The sequence below is a fragment of the Mus musculus genome, chromosome 10 (genome assembly GCF_000001635.26).
Source record: "Mus musculus strain C57BL/6J chromosome 10, GRCm38.p6 C57BL/6J".
Classification (NCBI taxonomy): domain Eukaryota; kingdom Metazoa; phylum Chordata; class Mammalia; order Rodentia; family Muridae; genus Mus; species Mus musculus.
The window spans coordinates 75,162,992-75,185,199 of record NC_000076.6 but is presented as its reverse complement, the minus strand read 5'-3'; the positions used below and the strand labels follow the sequence as shown (position 1 = coordinate 75,185,199).

Here is a 22,208-nt window from a genome sequence, read left to right as displayed (position 1 = left end):
GACTAGTCCTTGGGTCTGAGGACTTAGCTGCTGCTCTGTATCTTGAAGCTGCCTCCCTGGCACCTACCTGTGGGTCCTCAATTCCACGAAAGCAGGACTTCCCACAGTGGTGCAATGTAGACTCCTCCTCCCCCACCAACGGCCTGACTGGACAATGAGAGCTCTGTAACACTGTTTTTTTTTCCCCCTATGCTTGTGGGTTCTAGTTTTGCCCCAGCAATGCAGGGCTTTCAAACTCGAGAGGCGACTGACCGACTAGAAACCACCACAAACCGAAGTAGTCTCAGGAGACTTTAATGAGAGTGTCCGTGGTCCTTCTGGTACAGAGTGGTAGTACAGACAGCCGAGTTCAAAAGCAGGATCGCAGCTAAGAGACCATCCACCCACTGCAGAGGCCAGGCTACCACCAGGAAAGCCAAGCCCACTGTGCCCAGGACCCAGGTCCCAAGGTAAGAAAGTATCACTTCTTCCTTTAGCGTCTGGCAGCCACGCCTGGTGGGCGGTCATAACGGACTGGGGCCGTCATTCTCTTTGCAGAGGGTAAAGCTGAGTCACCCCCATTCCTGGACAACGCCATGTATTTTCTTTGCCAGCTTAGAGGCCTGCAAGGCGTGAGGCGGTAAGAGAGGCAGCCCCAGTCACTGCTGCCGTGGCCCGATGGCGGAGGGGCACTTTTTAGACCGACACAGGGATGCTCATTCCATCATCAAATAACACATAACCTAAATAAATAAAGTGAACCGAGGCAGGGGGTGGGCCAGGGAATGCACATTGGCACATTGATATATTGCTTTCCAGTTCAAGGTGACAGACACAAAGCAAACAATGGGTTGGGGGGGAGGGGAGGGGAGGAGGTGCAGAAACAACAGTGGGGGGCTGGGAGGTTACTCAGCTTTTCTCAGCAGTGCTCCCCTTACAGGGTCAGAGCCATGACATGGACTGGGATGAACAGCCAAACTAGAGGAGCCCAGTGGGTCCAAAAATGCTCAAGAGCAGACCAATGGGTAGCTCTGCTGAGGGGAAAAAAAAAAGCCAACTAAACACTGTATGCAGACAGAGACCCTGTAGGGTCTTTTGTTTCCTGCCCAATACCTTAGGCAGGTTCAAGAGCAGACGGGAGGGGAAGACATGGCTCTGCCTCTCAGGGGTCCCCCATGTGCTGTGGGGTTGGTGGATGCCATCGGTGGGCATACCCACCGTCCAGACATGGGAGGGGCTGTGGGGTATGTGACCGGGTGCAGGAGTCCTCACGGGACAGGCAGTCTACACCCCTAAAATTATGCCTTCCTGCAGGAGCAGCTCAGGATTCAAGTCTCTCGTCAGCCTTTTTTCTTCTCTCCCCAGCTACTTGTACGCCAGCCCTACACAGTAGTCTTGGCTGTCCAGATAAGCATGATGCTGCCAAGGCTGGTCCTGAGCTCATGGCAACTCTGCCTCTGTCACCCAAGGGTGGGATTCTACCCTTTAAGAAATGATGCAAGGGTTTATGGGATTCCTTCTTGAAGACAATCAGTGGTTTTCCCTTTCCCTTTGCTAACTAGGGTGGCCAGTAAGAGACAACTACTCCGACTCCCACCCAGCGACAGGGATTGAGGTGGGAGGGCCGCAGGTGGGCTAGCTTTCCATCTTGCTCCTATCCCCAGGCCTGACTTTCCTAGCCTTCTTCCCATATTTCTGATGCTCTGGAGGGAGGCATCAGAAACGACTCCAAACAAAAGGAAGCCGGCTCTCAAAGGAAGACAAAACCCTGCCTGGACATGGCCTGTCCACGGTGTACATTCTAGTATCTTATTAGGTGTCTGAACCCATTAGGAAAAAAAAAATTAGAAACTACGTATAAAACTTAAAAATATTCAAGTATCAAAAGCTATTTCGGATCAAAGTATTAAAACAAGCCACTAGAGGAAACTGCTGTCTTGGAGCAGAGATGGCTGAGAAAGGTAACCGAGTCTGCTCAGACGGGAGCAAGGGAAGGGAGTGGTCTCTTAGATGGGGCAACGAGGGAGAGAGACAGCAGTCAGAGCCAGGCTGGAGATATCACAGCCTTTGTAAGACAGAAGGGAGGCTGTAAGGATCAGTGGGCTCGGCCACTCTCCCTGCAGAAGGAATTGTAAGGTGCGTGACGACCAGGGTCTCCTTCCCCGTGCTGGGTCCTGGGACACTTCTGGGCTGTGGAGGAGCACACTCCTGAGAGGTGCATAGAGAGCCCAGACAAGAGTATCAGAGAACAGGAGCCTGACCTGCTTCTGCACATACATCCATCCTTCTGGGAGGACGGAGCAAGCAGCCAGGGCTGACGATGTTACAGTGCCGAGTCAGCATCTCAGACCCTGTCACACACACAGCGGAATTTCTACGTCAGGGAACGTGAAGGCATCCCCACCTAAACAGAGGGACATGGCTGTGGCCCCCACAATAGGAAGCAGCAGCAGTGTTTATTCAAGACACAACAGTAAGGGATCTGACGGTGTCCCTATTCCCCAGAGAGGGTGCATCGGAACAAATGATCCAGTAGAGATTTTTTTTTTTTAAAACTCTGATAAATTAGATTCGTAAAAACCACTCTCTTCTCCGCCTCTTTTCCCTTGTCCGCAGGCTTGCAGATGGGCTGACTTGGGGTGCCCTCTGGTGGCAACAAGGGAAAGGTACAGTCTGGGGGCCAGCCTGGGGCTTGCAGACACACCTGGATTCTCGCAGGCCCCTTGGCCTTTCGCTTTGGGTACTTGTCTCTTGGCAGATGGCCCAGAGCTTCGGAATGGCTAAATTACACCGCAGGAAGGGTCTCATTCCCACTCTGTGGGCGGGTTCTCTCGTCCCAGTTTTCCAGGTCATTCTGTGGGCCTCCTAATGAGATGACTGATGCCTGGCTTTTAGACTTCAGTGGAAAACAGGATGCTCTGTCTCTTGCTGTCAGGGGCAGGGATGGCCTCCAGCTGCAGGAAGTACAGCAACACTTGGACCTGTTCCGGCAGAGAAGGGAGAGGCGAACCTGTGAGAGGGGTGCAGGTGGGAAGCCTCTCTCAGCTCACACAGCTCCCGTACTAAGAGACCTTGCTGGTGACAAGAGTTGAGCTTGAAAGACTAGCAGATGGGCTCAAATCTAGCCAGGAACAGAGGGGCTAAAAGTAGCCAGAGGGGCTGGAGAGGTGGCTCAGTGGTTAAGAACACTGACTGCTCTTCCGAAGGTCCCAAGTTCAAATCCCAGCAACCACATGGGGGCTCACTACCATCTGTAATGGGATCTGACGCCCTCTTCTGGGGTGTCTGAAGACAGCTACAGTGTACTTATACATAATACATAAATAAATTTTTTTTTTAAAGTAGCCAGGGCCCCTCTTGACCCTCTCAGTGATAGTAGGTAGGCCTCTGTAGTTGAGGTGGGAACGGCTCATGCTGAAGTAGGCTGAGGCTGTCTACCCGACAAGTGTCAAACCAGGGTAACAATGGACTACGGCTTGTTTCCTATACCTGGGACATGACCTCCAGGGACCAGCTGTCAGTCATGGTGATGGGCTGGCTGGGGTTAGCAGGGAGCTTGCTTTCCTTCTCTGAGGGCCGAAGCAGTGTGGGGCCAAAGACCGTGGCGAGGTTGTGCAGGGACATCTTGTTCACCGTCTCCTTTTCAGCTACCCTGTTTCGTGAAGCCAGAGCAGAAGGTGTTATTCCAACATCACACTCAGGGCTTATATAAAGATTCTATCCCCCAGAGTCCGAGGAGTCAGGGACAGAGAGAACCCAAGGCCAGTGGGCAGCTGGGACAGCTCTGGGCCATGATCTGGAAGTGAAGGGCAAGTTCAAGTGCAATGCTGGCTGTGGCTTAGTGTCCGGTGCAGAGGAGAGGGATGCCATCGGCTCTAGTCCCTAGTGTGGGAACCGACTGGAGACTTGAGAAGGAGAGAAGGCCCTTGGTGGTGCATGGTTTTCTGGGGACGGGGGCTGCATGGGAGAGCGGGCGCTACCTTTTCAGGTGGTCCAGGAGGAAGAGGAAGGTGAGCAGGTTGGCTTCTGGGAGGGACAGCAGCAGGTTCAGCATGCAGCTCTCCTTTGCGACGGGGTCTGAAAGAGCTACAGAAGGAGGGCGTTCAGTTCCCAGGGTCGGAGCACAGTCCCGAGACCTCTCATGAGGATGTCAGACGAAACACCCCGAACCCCAAGCCTATGCTGGAAGGCACTGAGGAGTTCAGGCGCCCAACATTGTCTCAGGCCACACAGTTAGACTGACTCCAACTGAGGAAGGCCTGTGGTAAAGGCTTATGTAGCATGGGAGATACCAAAAAAGCCTTCTCTCATCTCAAACGAGCAGCAGCACCCAGGCACCTGTATAGCTTATGGGTAGGCCTGTACTGGGGGTGGGGGTGACAAGTGGGAGGCCTGGGGGGAGGGGCACTGTCTGCTGCTATAAGCACATAGGAAGGCCCCTTCCCCCAGCCCCTGGGAGCTTCCCTTATTTACACGCACACCCTAGGGGCACTTTCCAGCCTGAGAGGCCAGGTCTTGTGGTGAACCGGCCCTGCAGGTTGGATTACCATAAGGGTGAAGTAAGGGGTATGTCTGCCTCCTGTGTGAGTTGGGCACCATCATCCAGGTTGACTAAAGGTGAAGGCTGGGCATAAATCTCTGCTTGACTGGGCCAGGACCTGGGGTTAGAGCATTAGGGGTTCATTGTGGCTACGGGGATCCCACAGCTGGACACGTCCATGGCCACACAGACTGGTTACCCTCTGGCCATACTGAGAGGAGAGGGCAGCAGGCAGCTGTCAGAGATTGCACAGATGGCCTGGTTTTTAGTACCCGCACTGCACAGCCAACTCCCTCAGGTTAGGTTCGAATGTGGGAACAGAGTATCGGGGAACAGTCTGATTCCCTCTCCTAATGGCGCCAGTGAATGGACGAGGCCATGAGATGCTTGCCTCCCACAAGGCCAGGGCCCTCGATGCTCACCAATGCCTTCTGCGAAGTTAGGGTAGAACTCATCCGTGAAGAGGGGCTCGGGCAGCTCACGGAAGTAGAGCTTCAGCGTGCCGGCAATGGCGTTCACGTCCATCTCGCTCATCATCACGGACACATCCTTGTTATCTGCAGAGAACGCAGAAACAGCCTCCGTGTGGGTCCCAGGTCTGCAACCTGCCTGGGCTGACACAGCTTGATGACACACGTGTGTAGCCATCCCCTTTGTGTGGTTTGTTTCCCTACGCCCCCCAGCATTTGTGTGACTGAGTCTGGACAGGGTTGCTGGGAAGAAGGGCCACCAGCTGCAGAGGCAGGCAGGCGTAGGGACTGTTTGAGTCACTTAAGTCGTCACACTGGGTGTTTTCTTAGGACTTAGGCAGCCTCTGGTTCTCTGTGTCAGAGAGCCGGTGTAGTGGTTTGAATGAAAACGGTGCCCACAGACTCAGGAGAGTAGCACTATTGGAGGTGTGACCTTATTGGAGGAAGTGTGCCACGGGGGCTGGGTTTTGAGGTTTCAGAAGCTCAAGCCAGATCCCGTGGCTCACTCTCTTTTCCTGCTGCCTGCTTATCTACTCCTGGCTCCTCTCCAGCACCATGTCTACCTGCAAGCTGCCATGCTTCCTACCATGACAATAAATGGACTACATCTCAGAACGGTAGGGCAGCCCCAGTTAAATGGCTTCCTTTTTAAGAGTTGCTGTGGTCATGGTACATCTCTTCACAGCGATGGAAACCTTATCTAAGACAGAAGGCTGCGTGGAGAAGCTGAAACATGACAGTGAGTCTTATCGAGGAGTGCTGGGTCCTTGATGGCCCAGGCCAAGATGGTGGTATAAAGACTCTGCAAGTACAACATCCTTCTGAGTCCTGTTTCTGTCTGCCTGCTCTTTGGGGAACACTGAGAAAGAACCCTGTGCTGATTGGTTTCTATCAAGTTGAAACAAAGCCTACATATATCTGAGAACCTCAACTGGGTGGGTGGGGGGGAGCTTAGATTGGCCTGCTGGCTTTTCTTGGCAGATGACTGACAGGCAAGGGTCTAGACTACTGGGGGCCCCGTCCAGTAGGGGATCCTGGGTTGTATAAGGTGACAGACTGAGCAAGCCATGAGGAACAAGCTAGTAAGCAGCATCCCTCCATGGCCGTGGCTTTACTTTCTGTCTCCAGGTCCCTCCCCTGAGTTCCTGGACTGCCTTCCTCGCATCATAGACTGTGAGCTGAGTGTCACAACCTGAAATGAACCCTCTCCTCCTCCAATTGCTTTTGCTCTTGGTGTCTGATCCGAGTAAACAGAGACCTTAAGTAAGACTGATCCTCCGAGGTCTCAAAGCCCTTGCTTAGCCTTCAGGATAGTTCTGTCTCCCTTACAGAGTGGGAGTGGTTTGGAGACAGGTAGAAAAGAGACAGCACCAGGGCCATATCCATGCCATTGTCCCACACCTTCCTCAAGGGAGCATAGTCAAATTATCCTGGGATTTAGCATCTCCTGGCCACTCCAAGGCATCAGGCAACACCCCAAGGAAGGCCACGGTCCAGCTTGGTGGCTGTGGTTAGACCTTGGAAGGATTCGGATTTTTAAAAAGAGCTAGCTACTTTTCTTTCTTTTCTTTTTTTTTTTTTAATGTATCTGTGTCTACCTGCATGAGTTTATGTGCACCAGGCACATGCAGGATCCCACAGAGGCCAGAAGAGGACTCTGGATCCTCTGTAACTAGAGTTACAAGTGGTTGTAAGCTATATTGTGGGTGCTGGGAACTTATCCTGGGCCCTGTGCAAGGACAGTACGTGTTCTTTCCTAAGCCATCTGTCCAGCCAGTCTCTTCTTTCTCTTTTGAGACGTGAAAGTTTTAAGTGGGGCCTGATCTCCTTAACTCAAGTGATCCCATCTCAATCTCCTGAGTAGCTCTAACTTCAGAGGTTAATACCAACATGGCCAGACCACATTAGCTCTCAAGTCTTTTTATTTTACTTATTTTCTCTTGAGACAGGGCCTTGCTCTACCACCCTGGCTGGCCTTGACACTGCAGCAATCCTCTTGCCTCTACCTCCCAAATACTAGGATTATAGGTGTGCTAGTTATTAATCATCAATCAATCATCTGTCTGACACAAGGAATCACTATGTAGCTAAAGCTGACCTGGAACCCATTAGTGTGATGTGCCAGGCCCCGTGGGAGTCTCGGTATGGGCACCACTGTTTGTTCCGCACTGCCTGGGTAATACTCACTGACATCAAAGGCTGCCTTCAGTGCCTGGATGTCTGTGGCCACTCCAGACACTCGGTAGATGCCCACCTCCTCCATACCCCGGCGCTCGATCTCTTCCACACACTGGCGCACAATGTAAGGTACCTTGGACCTCTCTCTCCTGCAGGGGGAAAAGAAGGCGTGGAGAGTTTGAGGGCCTGGTCAAGCTTCCCTTCCTGTTATGAGTTCTCAGGTATGTGGCATAGATTTTATCAGGAACTTTCGAAGAACCAAAAGCATCCAATCACATTGCAAGATACCTATGACCCTGTGGAGGAAGGTCAGGAGGCTGTGTTATTTTCTTCCATGGTGCGGGAGAGCACTCAGGGCATCCCTTACAGATACCGGGTAAATAGCCTGAGCTATATCCCTTACCTAGGAGGCTTTTTTTAGGTGACACTGACCTAGGAAGTACAGATCCTGGGCTGTGAATGAACCAAAAGCTTTCTGGAGTCCTGAAAAAAAAAACCTCTCACCTCTAAGACAGGAAGTTGAACAGGTATTAGCCCAGAGGCTCTTGGACAGCTACATCTTGCACAGGGCAGAGACACTTACATCTGCTGCGTGTTGGATAGTTTTATGTCAGCTTGACACAAGCTAGAGTCATCTGAAAAGAGCCACCTTTAATTGAGGAAATGCCTCCATAAGATCAAGCTGAGCAAGCCATGAGGAGCAAGCCAGTAAGCAGCACCCCTTCATGGCCTCTGCGTCAGCCCTTGCCTCTCCAGGCTCTGACTTCTTTCAATGATGAATGGCAATATGGAAGTGTAAGCCGAATAGACTCTTTCCCAACCAAGTTTTTCTGGTAATTGTGTTTCATCACAGCAACAATAACCCTAACCAAGACATGCTGCACATACGGACTCTTCAAGATTATCCAGACAGGTACCCTGCCATTTCAAATGCTTTCTCTAATGACAACCTCTGGACCTCCCGGTACAACTCTGGACCCAGAATGCTTTGAAGACAGAAGCAGGAGCTTAGTTTTACTTATAGCTGGGCTATATGCACCAGCAAATCCTCTCCAAGTCCCAACACGTAGTTATAGGGGAGAGGCGGGGGAGGTGTCTTCCTTCCCAAAGTGCACATCTTGGTTTTCTAGAAAGAGCTAGGACCAGACTGTGTCAGCGCCTGGGCCGTGAGTGATGTAGCCAGTATCCCATCCTGGGGAAGTGGATAAAGTCGGGGAGGAAGTGGCCTGTCTCAAACCAACAAACAGGCATCTCCTGGCAACAGGCTCATGACAAAGGGGCAGAGGTTCAAACTGTTCCACAGGACCGTGGGATCACAATATACTGCAAGCGAGGGAGGAAGGGAAGCAGGGCCTGTGAGGACATTCCTGAGCCGGCTGTGCAGTAAACAAATGGAAGTGGCTAAGCAAAGAGTCACAGTCTCACAGTTGTCCCTGGGGTCACCCCGCTCCCTGCTCCCCCACACACACACTCCAGACCCCATCCAGCTAGCAGGGTCACGCAGAGAGAACAGGCCCAGCCTTTCCTACAGACACTGCAGAATGTCCTCTGCGAACAAGCCCGCGCCCCTCACCACTCACTTTGTGACTACAGCAATCTTGACACCGAAGACCCCTGTCTGTTTGCGGGAGGGCATTCTCTTCAGGCTGAACTCCCTGCTCGTGAACTTGACGGAGAGTTTCACTTCAATCTGCAGTAGAAGGGAAGGAAAGGCATGGGTCTCTCACGCTCTGGACCCCGTGGGCTGAGATCACAGGGCCCCTGAAGGCCCTATCCCAACAACCCTTTTCACCTCCAGGTCAAACAGGTCCCAGAGTGGCGTGCAGCAAGCCCCCGTGGGTTGGTCAGAGCCAGGGGTGGTAAGGGGCATAGAGGAATTGCTTCTCCAGAGTCTCCTCCCATATTGCCAATATTTCCCTTTCTTTTTAAAAGTAATAATTAAATGAAGAAGTAGACAGGGTTGGAGTGTGTAGTGCGCACAGTTACTGTATATGTACAAGGTACTGGGCTCAATCAATTCAAAGCATGAGAGCAAAGCAAAAGAAGACAAACAACACTACCCCCCCCAAGGCCTCATCACAAGAAAGGGAACAGGTCAAACATCCCAATCTGGAAATGTAAACTGTCCCAACACTGAAAACTTCCCAAGCTCCAGCATGCTACATGCGGAAGGTTCCACACCCAGCGGTCCCCCTGCTAATGACCCCCTGCATAAAATTACACCCCCACAGCTGCGCATGTAAGTTAAGCTTTATATTTATATTCGGGTCCCCTGTCCAAGACTGCTTATGTACATGCAAATATCCCGGTAATCAGAAAAAAAAAAAAAAGTCTCTAAAACTGCTCTAGTTCCAATCTTTTTGGATACATCCTTCTGAGATAGCCGATCTTAGGTTGTCCGTGAGACGTTCTCGGTGCTGGGGTCCCTAGCTCCACTTGTCTTTCTTTCAGGACAGCGTGCAGGGTCTGGGCTGGACACTGACCTGAGAGGACTCCTTCCTATGCAGTGTTCCTGCTCTGGAGGCTCCCCATTCGGCCCTGTCCACCACACTCCTGCTCTCGTGGGGTTCCCTCCACCCCACTCCTCTCCAGCAACCATCTCAGGCTTGGTGGTCTCATGACTGCTCTGGGTGGAACCGGGTCTGCTTTAACGTTCAGTGAGAAACAGACACACAGGGAGCCCTGCGGGCACTTACTCCATTCATGTCGATGACAGTCCGCTGCCAGTCTCTGTCCTGTAGGGTTTGGGGGTCCAGCTGAAACCAAAGACGCATGATTAGAAAAGGGCCTCAGGTCGGCTTGGAGGCTGTGCCTGGCAATGGCCAACACTGCTGCTGTGCTATACTCTACATGGAAAGCAGAGTCCTACTGCGGCCAGGGAAGGGAACTGATCTATTAGGGTGCCACAGCTCACAGCCAGGAGCCCTGTCCCCCCACCCCCACCCCAGGTGGATCCCAAGTCCTACTTTCCTTTGCCAGAGGTGCCACTAAGTCTGAATGGAGGGATGATGACCAACTTCAGTGGTGACTGTGAGAGCGAAGGCTGTCAAGAGTTGCCAACCATGCTTTCTCCCTCTACCACGCCCAGAAGGATACAGAACAACACCCCAAATCAGATGACGCCTCCCCGTGACCTTCTAACTCTGATCTTGGCAAACACTGCCCAGCAAGCAGCCAGTCTATAGGAACCTACAGTTTAATGTCACCTAAGTAAGCAGGCTTCAGAACTGCCACAAGGCCCTGACCCGTGGAAGCTCTCCCTCCCGTTCTGATGAGCGTCCATTAGCTGTCACGGGAGGCTTTGGTGTGGCAATGGGATAGGCTAGATAAATAAGCAATTGGGAATCTTTGGAAAACACACCATCTGGGACTGAGGGTGGCTCAGTGGCAGAGCTCACCCTGGTTGGCACAAAACCCTGGATTTTATCTTTAGTACCCCAAAACTAAGAGACTAGAGAACAACCACTACTTTCCCCCTCCACCTTAGATTCTTTCTACAAAGAATTAAGCTCTTTTCAGGGTAGGAGTCTGTGGTGTGGGGTAGCTCCCTGTCCTGGGTTTGAAGTTCCTTGTAGGACGAATCCCAGGGTCTACCTGTGTCTTGGCTGTCCAAGGACAGTTCCCCTTTCCTTCTTCAGAAACACACTGAGTGGGACAAATCCCTTCCCATCTTAGGACAGTAAGTAATGATAGAGACCCCTTTCCCCTAGAAACCCAGAATCAACAAAGGCCATGGATGAACAGTCCAAAGACCAGGTGAGGTTGAACAAGCTGTAGTCGAGGAGAGCAGCTGTCTGACACAGCTGGGTGACTGGGTCCCACTTCTCCCGGCCCTCCTGGGGATTCCAGGTCCTGACTGGCCCACCTTGCCCCTGCACACCAGACATCGGATATGAGTCCACAGGGTCGAGCCTCGGGCACACAGCTGTTTGTCAGCAGAGGTGATCCGGCTCCGGCTTCCCCGGCTGGGGTAGAAAAACCGAATGAGGCCTTGCATGGCGATGGGGGTCGAGCAGCAAGAGGCTTGTTTGTGGAGCTGAAGTCGCACGGCAGGGCAGTGGTGAGTTCCTGGCCTCTGGCTCCTTTTGAGCAGGCTCTCAGGGAAGCTCCACCCTACAGCTGGGCCAGCCAAGGTCAGAGTTTCCCATCACCCATACATTCCACTTTGTTTTCTGTCAGTCTATGGGAACACCAGCTCCTGCTCCAGAGTCTATTGGTTACGGGAATTCTGATAAGTCACAGCCTCCTCTTACGTTGAGTCTCCTTTTCAAGTGGTGGCTTCCGGTGGTCCAAATTTAGAGACACTGAGTAACGTGTGTGTTACTGGTCAGTCCGCTTTGAGCCGGCAGCATCTTGAAAGAATGTGTGAAAGGCCTGCTGATACTTCTACATCTCACGTAGTGCAGAGAGCATCTGAAGGCTCCAGCAGCTTGTTCCCTGCAGGCAAGCTGCTGGAGCCTTCCTGGTCTGAATAAGGTTCACTCTCAAGTGAGACCTAGCATCTAACTCTGCCTAGAGCCGCTGGGGTCAGTCCCTGTTTGTAGCTCACCTTGGTGTCTGAGAAATCAGCCCTCACAGCAGCCCCGAACTGCTGGATTCGCCTCAAAGGACAGAACGTGCTTAGCAGAGCAGAAACCTTGCAAAGAGTAACAGGACGAGGCAGGCTGGGCTACACTGTCAACAACATTAAAGGCTGGCACGCTTTCCCACACAGTTAAAGTTTCGGAGAAATAAGCAGGCAGGAGGCTGGGCTTTGGAAAAACTGATGGCTGAGGGGGAAGGGCCGTGGACCAGAAGTGCAGGGGAAAGCTGATGCCCTTGTGGTTGTATGGGGCCTCTGCTCCACATAGGCTCCGGGCAGCCAGCATGTGTAACACAGTAGCCTCAGAAGGGCAACCTGTACTGCACTGTCTCCCTGGGAAGAACAGCTGTGGTCAGTGGGTCTGGTGGATGCCTGGGAAACTGCTTAGTCTACACCAGGGCAAGCTGGAGAAAGCCCACGTTCAACCAGGGCAGGCACTGAACCGGCCCCGGAGACTCCTCTACCTACAACTGGGAAACAATTGTCCATATTGACTTAGACCAAACAAGGGGTCACAATAGCAGTAACCATAATTAAAGTGGAAGCAAGCCAAACGGACAGAACCGCCCCCTCCCCCAAAACAAAACAAAACAAAAAACCGTGGGCCGTGACAGGATAATTTTATTTAGCTACTAAGGATAATAATACTAATGAAATAATAATAAAAAAGATAACCTTTAAAAATAATAGTCATCTGGACAGTGATGGTGCACACTCTTTTTTAATATTTATTTATTTTATGTACATGAGTACACTGTAGCTGTCTTTAGACACACTAGTAGAGGGCATCAGATCCCATTACAGATGGTTGTGAGCCACCATGTGGTAGCTGGGAATTGAACTTAGGACCTCTGGAAGAGTAGACAGTGTTCTTTTTCTTTCTTTCTTTCTTTCTTTTTGTTTTTTGGTTTTTTGAGAAAGGGTTTAGTCAGTGCTCTTAACCACTGACCCATCTCTCCAGCCCCAATGGTGCACACCTTTAATCCCAGCACTTGGAAGACAGAGGTAGGTGAATCCCTCTGAGTTTGAGGCCAGCCTGGTCTACAAAGTGAGTTCCAGGCCAGCCAGGGTTATACAGAGAAACCCTGTCTCAAAACAAAACAAAACAAAACAAAACAAAACAAAACAAAACAAAACAAAACAAAACAAAACAAAACATCCCCTACCCCACCCTCAAAGAAGAATCCAGAAAACCCAGAAAATACAGGAGACTACCTCTGGCATGATTCTGTTGATACAAAATGTGGAGAATGGACACATCTCTAAGACAGAAGCTATTATCACCCAGATGGCTGTGTGGGAACCTGAGACATAACCCAAACAGGAGGATGGTACAAGAGGAAAAAAAATGGGACAAGATGAGATTCTACAACTCAGTATAATGTTAATCCCCAGGAAAGAACAGGGCTACGAGAATTTGGCAGCCTAGAAAGTTTATGAATGGAAAGGAGAGAAGAGGGCATGGGAAATCTCTAATGGGTACAAGGCTCCAAGAGACCTAGGTTTACCGAGTATGTTGGTCTCCTTTGCAGAGTGGCCCTAGCTGAGGATGGTGCTTTCAGGATCCTGGCCCGGTCTTGACCATATGCAGTCAGGCTGCTGAATGGCTTCCTCTCAGTTCAAGCATCCCTGAATCCTGGCTAACTGCCGGCCTTGGGGTATGACCTGAAGATATACCTCGTGTTCCTTCATGTGAAGGTCTCCCTGTGCCCAAACTTGGCCCCTTCATCAGCGATATCTGAGGATGCCAGTGTGACCTTGCAGCATGATGACCCTGGCTTTTGGCACATCTGTAGTATCTTAAAGCCTGGGATAAAATGTCTTCATGTTATGGCACTCTTGGATCCTGGCACATAGGTTCTTCCTTATGAGGGCAACACAACAGGCTCTGGTGTATGATGGTTTGGTTTGCTTGGATGACCTATAGAAGCTTGGAAAGGACCAAGGTGCTGTGTACGAACTGCACGAGGGCTCATAGTCTTCTTGCTGGTGACTCTCTGAACAGTTGTCACCTTCCAGGTCAGCGCCATCACATCCCTTTCTGGCGTGTGGATTTAACGTGTCCTGGGTTCAGAAAGAGGGAACACTCTACTCTTTCTCTTGTGGAACCTCCGTTCTTCAGGAAGAGAAATGGGGACCGGATAAGTCAAGGTCATATAAAGAGTAAGGGCAGAATCCAAAAACTTGGGCTGTGGTTCTTGGACTAAGTATTCATTAATACCATTTATAGAGCAGAGAAGCGTACCGACTCAGGATCTTAACCTCAGAAGAGTCTGGCACTCTCAGTCTGAGGATGTGCGTGAATACTACCATCAGAGCCTCAGTGTCCATTCTGGCCCTTCTCTTGGGCCCTGCTGTTCTGCCTGAGTCTGGACTTCCACCTGTCTTCCCTCTGGTATTGAGGACTGCATCTTCTCTATCTCAGCATGCAGCTTTACCTCACAGGACGTCTCTCCACTTAGTTTCTGAGCCAGGGTTGCCATTCCTCACCAACTCCCAGCAGCAGGAAATAGACAGCTAGGCACCTATCCACAACGACACGCATGGAAGGTGTCGACATCATCGGGAAAGCCTGGCTCAGCCCTGGTTAAGCCGCAGATGGCTTTCTCAGCTATACCTAACCCATAAACAGTATCCACAGGTGAGAAGAAGCAAGAGGCGGGAGAACGGAGCCAGGCTGAGTGTCAGGCCGTAACACTGCCCCTCCTCCTGCTTCCTTCCTCCAGGGATCACACGGACAAGCCCTTGTTGCTGGGAGACAGGCCAGTCACTGTGTAGGCGAGTGTGAGTCATCTAGACCATTTTCAAGTGCTTGGGTTCCTTCCTGTGTAAAGAAGTTCCCGAGGCCAATCATCTCTCAGACCACGGTGATGACTGGGGGCTGGAGCAGGGGCCGACAGTCTCCAGTGCCTCTTCACTGACAATGATGGTGACAAAATAGTAACAGTAATAATAGCACCAAATGCTGACCAGGTCTGGGTGACACGTCACCAAGCTGCAGACGGATGTGTCTCTTGCTCCATCTGATATACGAGGACACATTGCTGGAAGGGTGAGGGGCTATGACTCACTTGGGTCACACAGGGCACAGCAGGGCTGGTGGGTGGACAGAGACTATCCTCTTTACTACCAGACTAGCCAGACTCTGAGCTTTGATCAACATGGCTTCACCCCTGCGCAAAAGCCCAATCTGAGTAAGAATTCTGTTCAATCAATTTTTCTAAGAACATATACTCTGTGTGTGTGTGTGTGTGTGTGTGTGTGTGTGTGTGTGTGTGTGTGTGTGTGTGTAGTGTATACGTGGGTATGCTGTATTTGGTGTGCGTGTATGTATACGTGTTTGAGGACACCAAGGCCGACCTCAGGAGTCATCTCTCAGATGCTATCTACCTTGTTTTTGTTGAGTCAGTTAGGGTCTCTCCCTGACTGGAACTTGTCAAGTAAGGTAGACTGGCTGGCCAGAGAACCCTAGGGATCTGTCTGCCTCAGTTTCCCCAGTGCTGGGATTGCATGTGGTTCATCACACTGGGCTCCTCTACTCCTGCCCCACACTTTTTTTTTTTAATGTGGATTCTGGAATTATCATTCAAGCCTCCATATCAACTAAGCTATCTCTCTATCTCCATCATCATCACCATCACCATCACCATCATCATCAGCGTTTATTATTATTATTATTATTATTTTGACAGTGCCTCACAGAGCCCAGGCTGGTCTCAAATAATTCACTATGTGGTTGTGACTAGCTGTGGATTTTTTATCTGTCTCTACCTCCAAAGTGCTGGATTACAGGTTTGCCCCCACCCCCATCTTTGACGTGTAGCTGGGTTCTTTGTCTCCAGGTAATGTCTGTTTACCTGACCTTCCTTCAGAAGAAAAATCCCATTGGGCTGGTCTAGCCAGAATCCTCCTCACTCCTGGCATTTCCTCTTAGTAATCTCCACTCACTGACCCTTACCCTGCTCCTTGGCTGTAAATTTCCATTTGCCTGCGCCTTACCTGGAGTGGAGCCCTGTCTATGCAACGGTGTCTCTTCCCTCTGGGAGGTATCCCTGAGTATATCTGTCTTTGCTACCTTCACTGCTTTCTGGCACTGGAAATTCTCTTCTCTTTGCTAGGCTGGCACAGGGTGCCTGAGTGCCTTGACGGAAAAGCAAAAGCACGAGGAGACATTTGTTCACAAGGCGGCATCGGAGCAAGGGGGTTTCAAAGAAGTTTGGTTTGATAAGCTAGCTTTGTTCACTTCCCACCGAGACCCCTAGCTATCTAGTGGTAGGACTTAGAGGCCCTGGTTCAAATCCAACCATTCACAAGAGTCGAGGAGAAAATTCAAGGCATTTAAGCCAACAACTGCTGGGACCTGAATTTCTCTTTGCTAACTTGATAAACCCATAAAGGGGCCAGGCACCCAGTCTGTTGGCATTCTTGGGATCACCTTTGTATAGAAGTTAGCCCTGATTCTTCCTCCAGCCCCATGCTCTCAGAAATAAGACTCAGACTCAAAAATATATTTACCTTGGCCTCATTGGATGTGACTTAAGATATCCCATTTTTCCTAACCTATGTGTTGCCACACAGCTGGTTTCCTGTGCTCAGGTTCCATGCATCTAGCTCATCGCATCTTGCTGGAGAATCTCCTTCGCTCCCAGAGCTCTCTCTCCTCTTGATGTTCCACCTTCTATGTCCTGTCTAAGCCATAGGCCACAGGCTTCAGCCGTACAATACACAAGATGTTCTCTCTACACCCTTGAGTGAGCTGGGTAGTTGAAGCTTCAAGAAGGTACCAGGGCCTGGGATGTGTATGATGTTAGAATGCTAACTCTGGGGGACCTGTGCGTATGATGTTCAGGACAGCAGCTGGAAACTGGGCCTATACCCCAGACAAAAAATGAGTAGGCTCTGGGACTCCTGCTTTTCCAAAGGGAAATGGTTTTATAAACAATTTTAGCCCAGGGCACCACCTAACCATATGCCTGTGGGCTGTAAAAGCTCACATAGGGAAACTATGGTATCAGCTGCAAGTACAAGTTTGACAGACAAAAAAAAAAATCAATCTCTGGGAACAAGAAAGGATATAACAGACAGAGAAAGGAAGGAACCATGACAGGGCTGGCTATCCACTCCATCCCAAGAGTTAGGCCGTTTCATCAGCCTCATGTGGGAGAGGCCATGGAGCATCCAGATGGGATGGGGTGGGGTGGGGCAGACTCACCTGGACCTGGCCTTTCCCCATGAGCTTGTCTGCGCTCTCACCATCTTCCTTCGTCATCTTCATTTTGTTGTAACACTTTTCATAACATAGTATCCGCAGGGTCTGGGAGCCTTCTAGCTCTATCTCAAACTCCTGTGGTTCCCCAAAAGAAAGAAAGTTACCTGAGAACAAACAGGTCCAACCAAGTTTGCGGCAGTTCAAGGTCATGTCTGAACCACTGCCTGACAACAAATGGTACCCCTCATTTGGTCCTGGCATCCGTGTGGGCATCCCAGTCACTACACTGTGGGTCTCTGGGTTTCTGGAAGCTTTCAAACCCTCTCAAACCTATTTCAAACTTGGTGCACCAGCACCTAACTCCACAGGATAGTCTTGATGCCAACAGCTCTGGTAATTATTAGAGATCGATATTTGATAAGTCTGGATGGCTTTACTATAATAGAAGACACAGTCACTATTTATTTGTAAAAATTAACAGAGTATACGTCTCACACCAACGGCAGCCTCTAGGTGACGTGGGATTGATTGACATAGGCAAATTACATCATACGAGATTTTAACAGTGGGGAATACATGTGAGTTCCTGCCCTTTCTCTTAATTCTGCTGTGAACTTAAGACTGGAGAATGAAATGGAGGTTAGGGGTACAATTCAGTGTTCAGAAGTACAAGCTCCAGCTTTAGCAAATTCTAGTTTTTAAAAAACTGTAATCCATGGACGGGCAGGACAGAAGGCGTGATCCCTTGAGCTTTGTCTGTTGCTTAACATGGAGTTAACGTGCTCCTCTATCAACCCTCTGAGCCTCCAATGAATTCTGCATTTTCCATCTGTGCTTATGCATGCAGGGCTCTAGTTGGGTAGAGCAGCTCTTTCTAGGAAGATGTGTCAGGAGTATGTGAATTCCCTGGATGGCCTGCATGTTCACACCAGGTAACCTAGACCTCTCAGGCCTCCCTAGAGCTTTGGAATGACAACTCCTACCTGGATCTTTTGCAACCTACCTAGAATCCATCTTTGTTGCCTCTGTGAGGGTCACAATTCCCCAACCTCCTCAACCTCCTTGCTTTCTATAGAGCTTCCTACAATGGGTCTTATGTGGCTTTTTTTTTTTTTTAAAGAGGGGATGTTATTTTCTATATAGCCCAGTCTAGTCTTGAAGGCTAGGCAATTCTCCTGCCTCTACTTCCATGTACTGAGACTACAATGTATCACTAAGCAAGCCTCATATGGCTTCATTCTGCCACCATCACAGCTTATATTTGGCCCTTTGTGCTGACATGTCTAGAGAGGTAACTACAGGGACCCTTGCATCCTTGTCCTATTTAGACAAAGAGTATAATGACAGATGATGCAGGGATGCTATGTAGCAAGGCCTGGGATCTGGTCCCACAGTCATACCGTTAGCGACATAATCAAGGTGGATTAGACCAAACTGCCTGGTGTTTCACCATTCACTCTTCAGTAGGCAAGGGCTGGGAGGCTGCTCCACTTGTGCCAACTAAAGCAAGGTTCTTTAGGGTTACAGCAACCATCGAGACCAGAGGTGGCAGCTTACAGGTCTGAGGACTTCACGCACACTGCCTCTGTACAATCATTCCACTCACAAGATCCAAGGTTTGGGGATACAGATAGCAGACTACACAAACCTGGTGTCTCAAGACAAAACACAGGGCCCTTGCAAACAATCAGGGAGGTCCAGGGGGCCAGGCCTACAGCCCTGACAAGCAGAGACTACAGACTTTGGAACGAGAATAGCCACAGGAACTCATTCCGGCTTCTGAGGAAAAATGAAATCGGAACCCTAACAAGTGTACAATAGGCTTTATCAGGATTCAAGAGTCCTTTTAAGGTATTCTCTTTAAACACTTCTCTGGAAAAACAGGTTCTTTCTCTGCGCTGGGGTGGGTGGGGAAGACTCCCAGGGACACAGAGATAAGATCTCTTGGCTGTAACACACACCTTCCTCCCCCCACCATCCTCTAGGAGATTCCAGGAATGCTGGCAACCCTGTGGCTTTCTTTCGGGGAAGCCCTTAGGGAGCCCCTAATCCAAGATTAGGATCTGTGGAAAACATCCTGGTGGAAGTGGGCTCCTCACCTCATTCCAGTTTGGCTCAGTTGTGTCCCTGTAGACTCGAGTCTTTGCTTTATTCACAAAATATCCAAAGGAATCCACCTCCAGGGTGCAGTAGAGATCTGTGACAAAGTGACAGGGAGGGTGCGGCTGATTTCTACGCTGCCAGCCTCTTCTTAAGAGCAGGTGCTATTTACCAAATCAGGAAACAAGGGTCTATCCTTCATAAAATAACCCTAACAGTGGCTGGCACGAACTTGGCCCCTTGTGCAATACCCTTGGTCCTGCCAGAGGAGTTGGGAAACAGTACTACTACTACTATGACGACGACAACTACTAATTCTTCTTCTTCATCTTTTTTTTTTTTTTTTTTTTTTTTGGTTTTTTCAAGACAGGGTTTCTCTGTGTAGCCCTGGCTGTCCTGGAACTCACTCAGTAGACCAGGCTGGCCTCGAACTCAGAAATCCACCTGCCTCTGCCTCCCAAGTGCTGGGATTAAAGGCATACACCACCATTGCCCAGAAAACAGTACTTTTAAAAACACCCACTTCCATATCACTCAGTAATTGGTTGTCAAAGCCCCTTCAGTGACAGGGAACCTATGCTGGGTCTGTAGAGAGGAAGGGGACGGAGGCACCAGCAGCCAGGGCTGGGTGAGAGATGTTGCAAAGAGTAGCCACAGCAGATGTCCCCTATCCCGGAACTGGAGACTCAAGGGAAGCTCCTATGATCTGAGCAGAGCCTGATATGAATGTCACCAGGCAGAAGCAGTGCACAGGAAGTTCCACACCTTCACAGGAAGAAAAGGAGGCACCTGTCTGGCTGTGTGTGTGAGATCTGGTCAACTCTAAGTGGCAAAGGACAGAAGGGAGGAAGTTCTGCATTTTAGAAAAGACCCGGATGAGGAGCTAGGGAGGCCACATCAAAGACTTTGAGGCAATATAGACCAAGATGAAGTGCCATGATGTACCATGATGGATAATGACATTTGACTAAGAGGGCAAGGGGACAGTATGGTGGAACAGGATAGCTATCAATGACAGTGCCAAGAGTCCAGACAAATAGATTGAGACACGGGTGGAGGATGGCATCTGGCTTACAGCAAAGAGTCACAAAGTGGAACAGAGACTGCAAGTGACTAGGTTTGGCTTGGGAATGTTAAGTTTAAAGAGTATGACATCACACAGAAAAGTACTATAGAAAGTCAGGAGAGGCAAGTCCAAGTTGGAAAGGCAGCTGGGGCATCATTTGCCTGTTACTGGGGTTGTTACAAGGGGTTGGGGGGAGGCCTGGTAAGGGAGGAAGATGTTCATGGAGCATCCATCTGGTTAATCTTAGCAACTCACTGGATGTAGATATCCTTTGCAAGCAAACTGCTGTGAGAGATTATCTACACTAACTGAGATGCAAAGACCTACGCTAAAGGAGGGTGATACCTTTTGACAGATTGACTAAAAAGAGAAAGCAAGCTAGAGTAAGCTGTCCTCACTCTCTGCTTCCTTACTGGATACAATGTAACCAGCTGTCTCAAGCTCCTGCCTTTAAGACTCCCACACTATGAAGGACTATGACCCTTCTCTCCTTAAACTGCATTTGTTGGGATGTTTGTGGCAACAACCTGAAGATTAACTAATACAAGAGAGTCTGAGCATGAGTGAAGGTCAAGGGTAGGGTAGGGTGGGTTAGTGGTGGTGGTAGTGTGTGTGTGTGTGTGTGTGTGTGTGTGTGTGTTCCTGTGATAGATCCGACTGTGGTTCTAGGACCTCGGAACTAGTTTGTGGGAGAAATGTGGAAGAGTCTGGAACTTCGGGTTAGAAATGCCTTTGAATGCTGTGAGCAGTTCAGTAAGTCATTCTGGTGGGAGTGTGGAGGACCAGAAGGCCCAGAGAAATTAGACAGTGGAGGCCTACCTCATTAGGTTTCAGAGAGGAACTGGGAAAGAGGCCTTTCAGGTTATGATCTGGCAAATATTCAGGCTATGAGTGAGGCTGAATAACAGACTAATTTGTTTCATGGAAGAAATTTCAAGGAGAGATGACATCCAGGCTTTGGTATGGCTCATATCCAGACATCAAAGATGTGCAGTTTGTTAAGGAAAAGGACTTGAACAGATTGAAAGCTAGAGCCAAGATCCAAGGTAAAAACATGGCTGAAATTGTCAAAGACGAACCCTGTGCTTTGGACAAAAAGGTGCCCCAAGGTGAAGCAGGGCCCCATGCATCAAAGTCTCCAGTGTGAAAATGCAAATTCATTTGAAAGGAGACAGTCTAAACTAAGTGTGGTGGTTTGAATATGCTTGGCCCATGGTAGGTGGTACTATTAGGAGGTGTGGCCTTGCTGGAGTAGGTGTGGCCTTGTTGGAGGAAGTGTGTCACCATGGGGGTGGGCACTGAGGTCCTATGGTTAAGCTCCACCCAGGGTAGAAGAGATTCTCTTCCTGGCTGCTTTTGGATCAAGATGTAGAACTCTTGGCTTCTCTAGCACTCTGTCCAGAAGCTGCCCTGCTTCCTAACATAATGACAATGGACTGAACCTCTGAACCTGTAAGCCAGCCCCAATTAAATGTAGTCCTTTATAAGAGCTGCTTTGGTCATGGTGTCTCTTCAAAACAATGAAACCCTAAGACACTAGGAGTGCCACCCTGCTTCTGGAAAGCAACTGTCCAGTTTCCTCGGGGTCAGTGCACAGAAGGTGAGGCAAGCAAATGTGGTGCAAGGGGGTCAGGCTCCATCCCAGGCTGGCAGCAGGACTGTCTACATGGTACTGATTTTACACAGACATGACAGATGCAAGACTGAGGGGGTCATGGGATCTTGCACAATGGTTCCAGAGAGCCACACAATGTATAACAGAGTTGTAGTGTCTTCAAGGAGGCCCTAAGAGGCCAATGAGTAAAGCCATGGGGGTAAAGCCCAAGTTGCAACAGAGACCCAGCATGCTAAGGATGCCAGGGACCATGGATAGCTACCAAGGAATGCCTTGGGCATGGGGGTAGTTCTGACCAAAGGGAGGGCCTGCATGTGGCAGAACTGGGCAGGGGAGAGGCTACCCAATACTTTTGGAGTTCAGACAGTTCCATCATGAGTCCCGGATGCTGACTGATTTAGCTGCAGGATTTAGTGTTTGCCCTGCTGAATGTTAACTCTTGCTTTATTCCTTCATCCCTTGCTATGCC

General features: G+C 50.0%; 1 protein-coding gene across 3 annotated transcripts in view; it reads right to left on the bottom strand.

Moving 5' to 3' along the window:
* Nucleotides 1–276: 276 nt before the first annotated feature.
* Nucleotides 277–22,208, bottom strand: part of Bcr (BCR activator of RhoGEF and GTPase) — a 124,364-nt gene continuing 102,432 nt past the window's right edge. The window contains exons 15-23 of one of the 3 annotated variants that reach the window (NM_001081412.2): nt 19,058–19,155; nt 16,962–17,093; nt 9,864–9,923; nt 8,748–8,857; nt 7,177–7,316; nt 4,942–5,076; nt 3,960–4,065; nt 3,469–3,631; nt 277–2,960 (exon numbers count right to left, since the gene is read on the bottom strand). In NM_001081412.2, coding sequence (NP_001074881.1) covers nt 2,871–2,960; nt 3,469–3,631; nt 3,960–4,065; nt 4,942–5,076; nt 7,177–7,316; nt 8,748–8,857; nt 9,864–9,923; nt 16,962–17,093; nt 19,058–19,155 — 1,034 coding nt within the window. In that variant the 3' untranslated portion in view covers nt 277–2,870. Of the gene's footprint in view, nt 2,961–3,468; nt 3,632–3,959; nt 4,066–4,941; nt 5,077–7,176; nt 7,317–8,747; nt 8,858–9,863; nt 9,924–13,651; nt 13,866–16,961; nt 17,094–19,057; nt 19,156–22,208 lie in introns of those variants that run through there. The other 2 variants (XM_006513061.4, XM_006513060.4) reach the window with 2 other exon arrangements.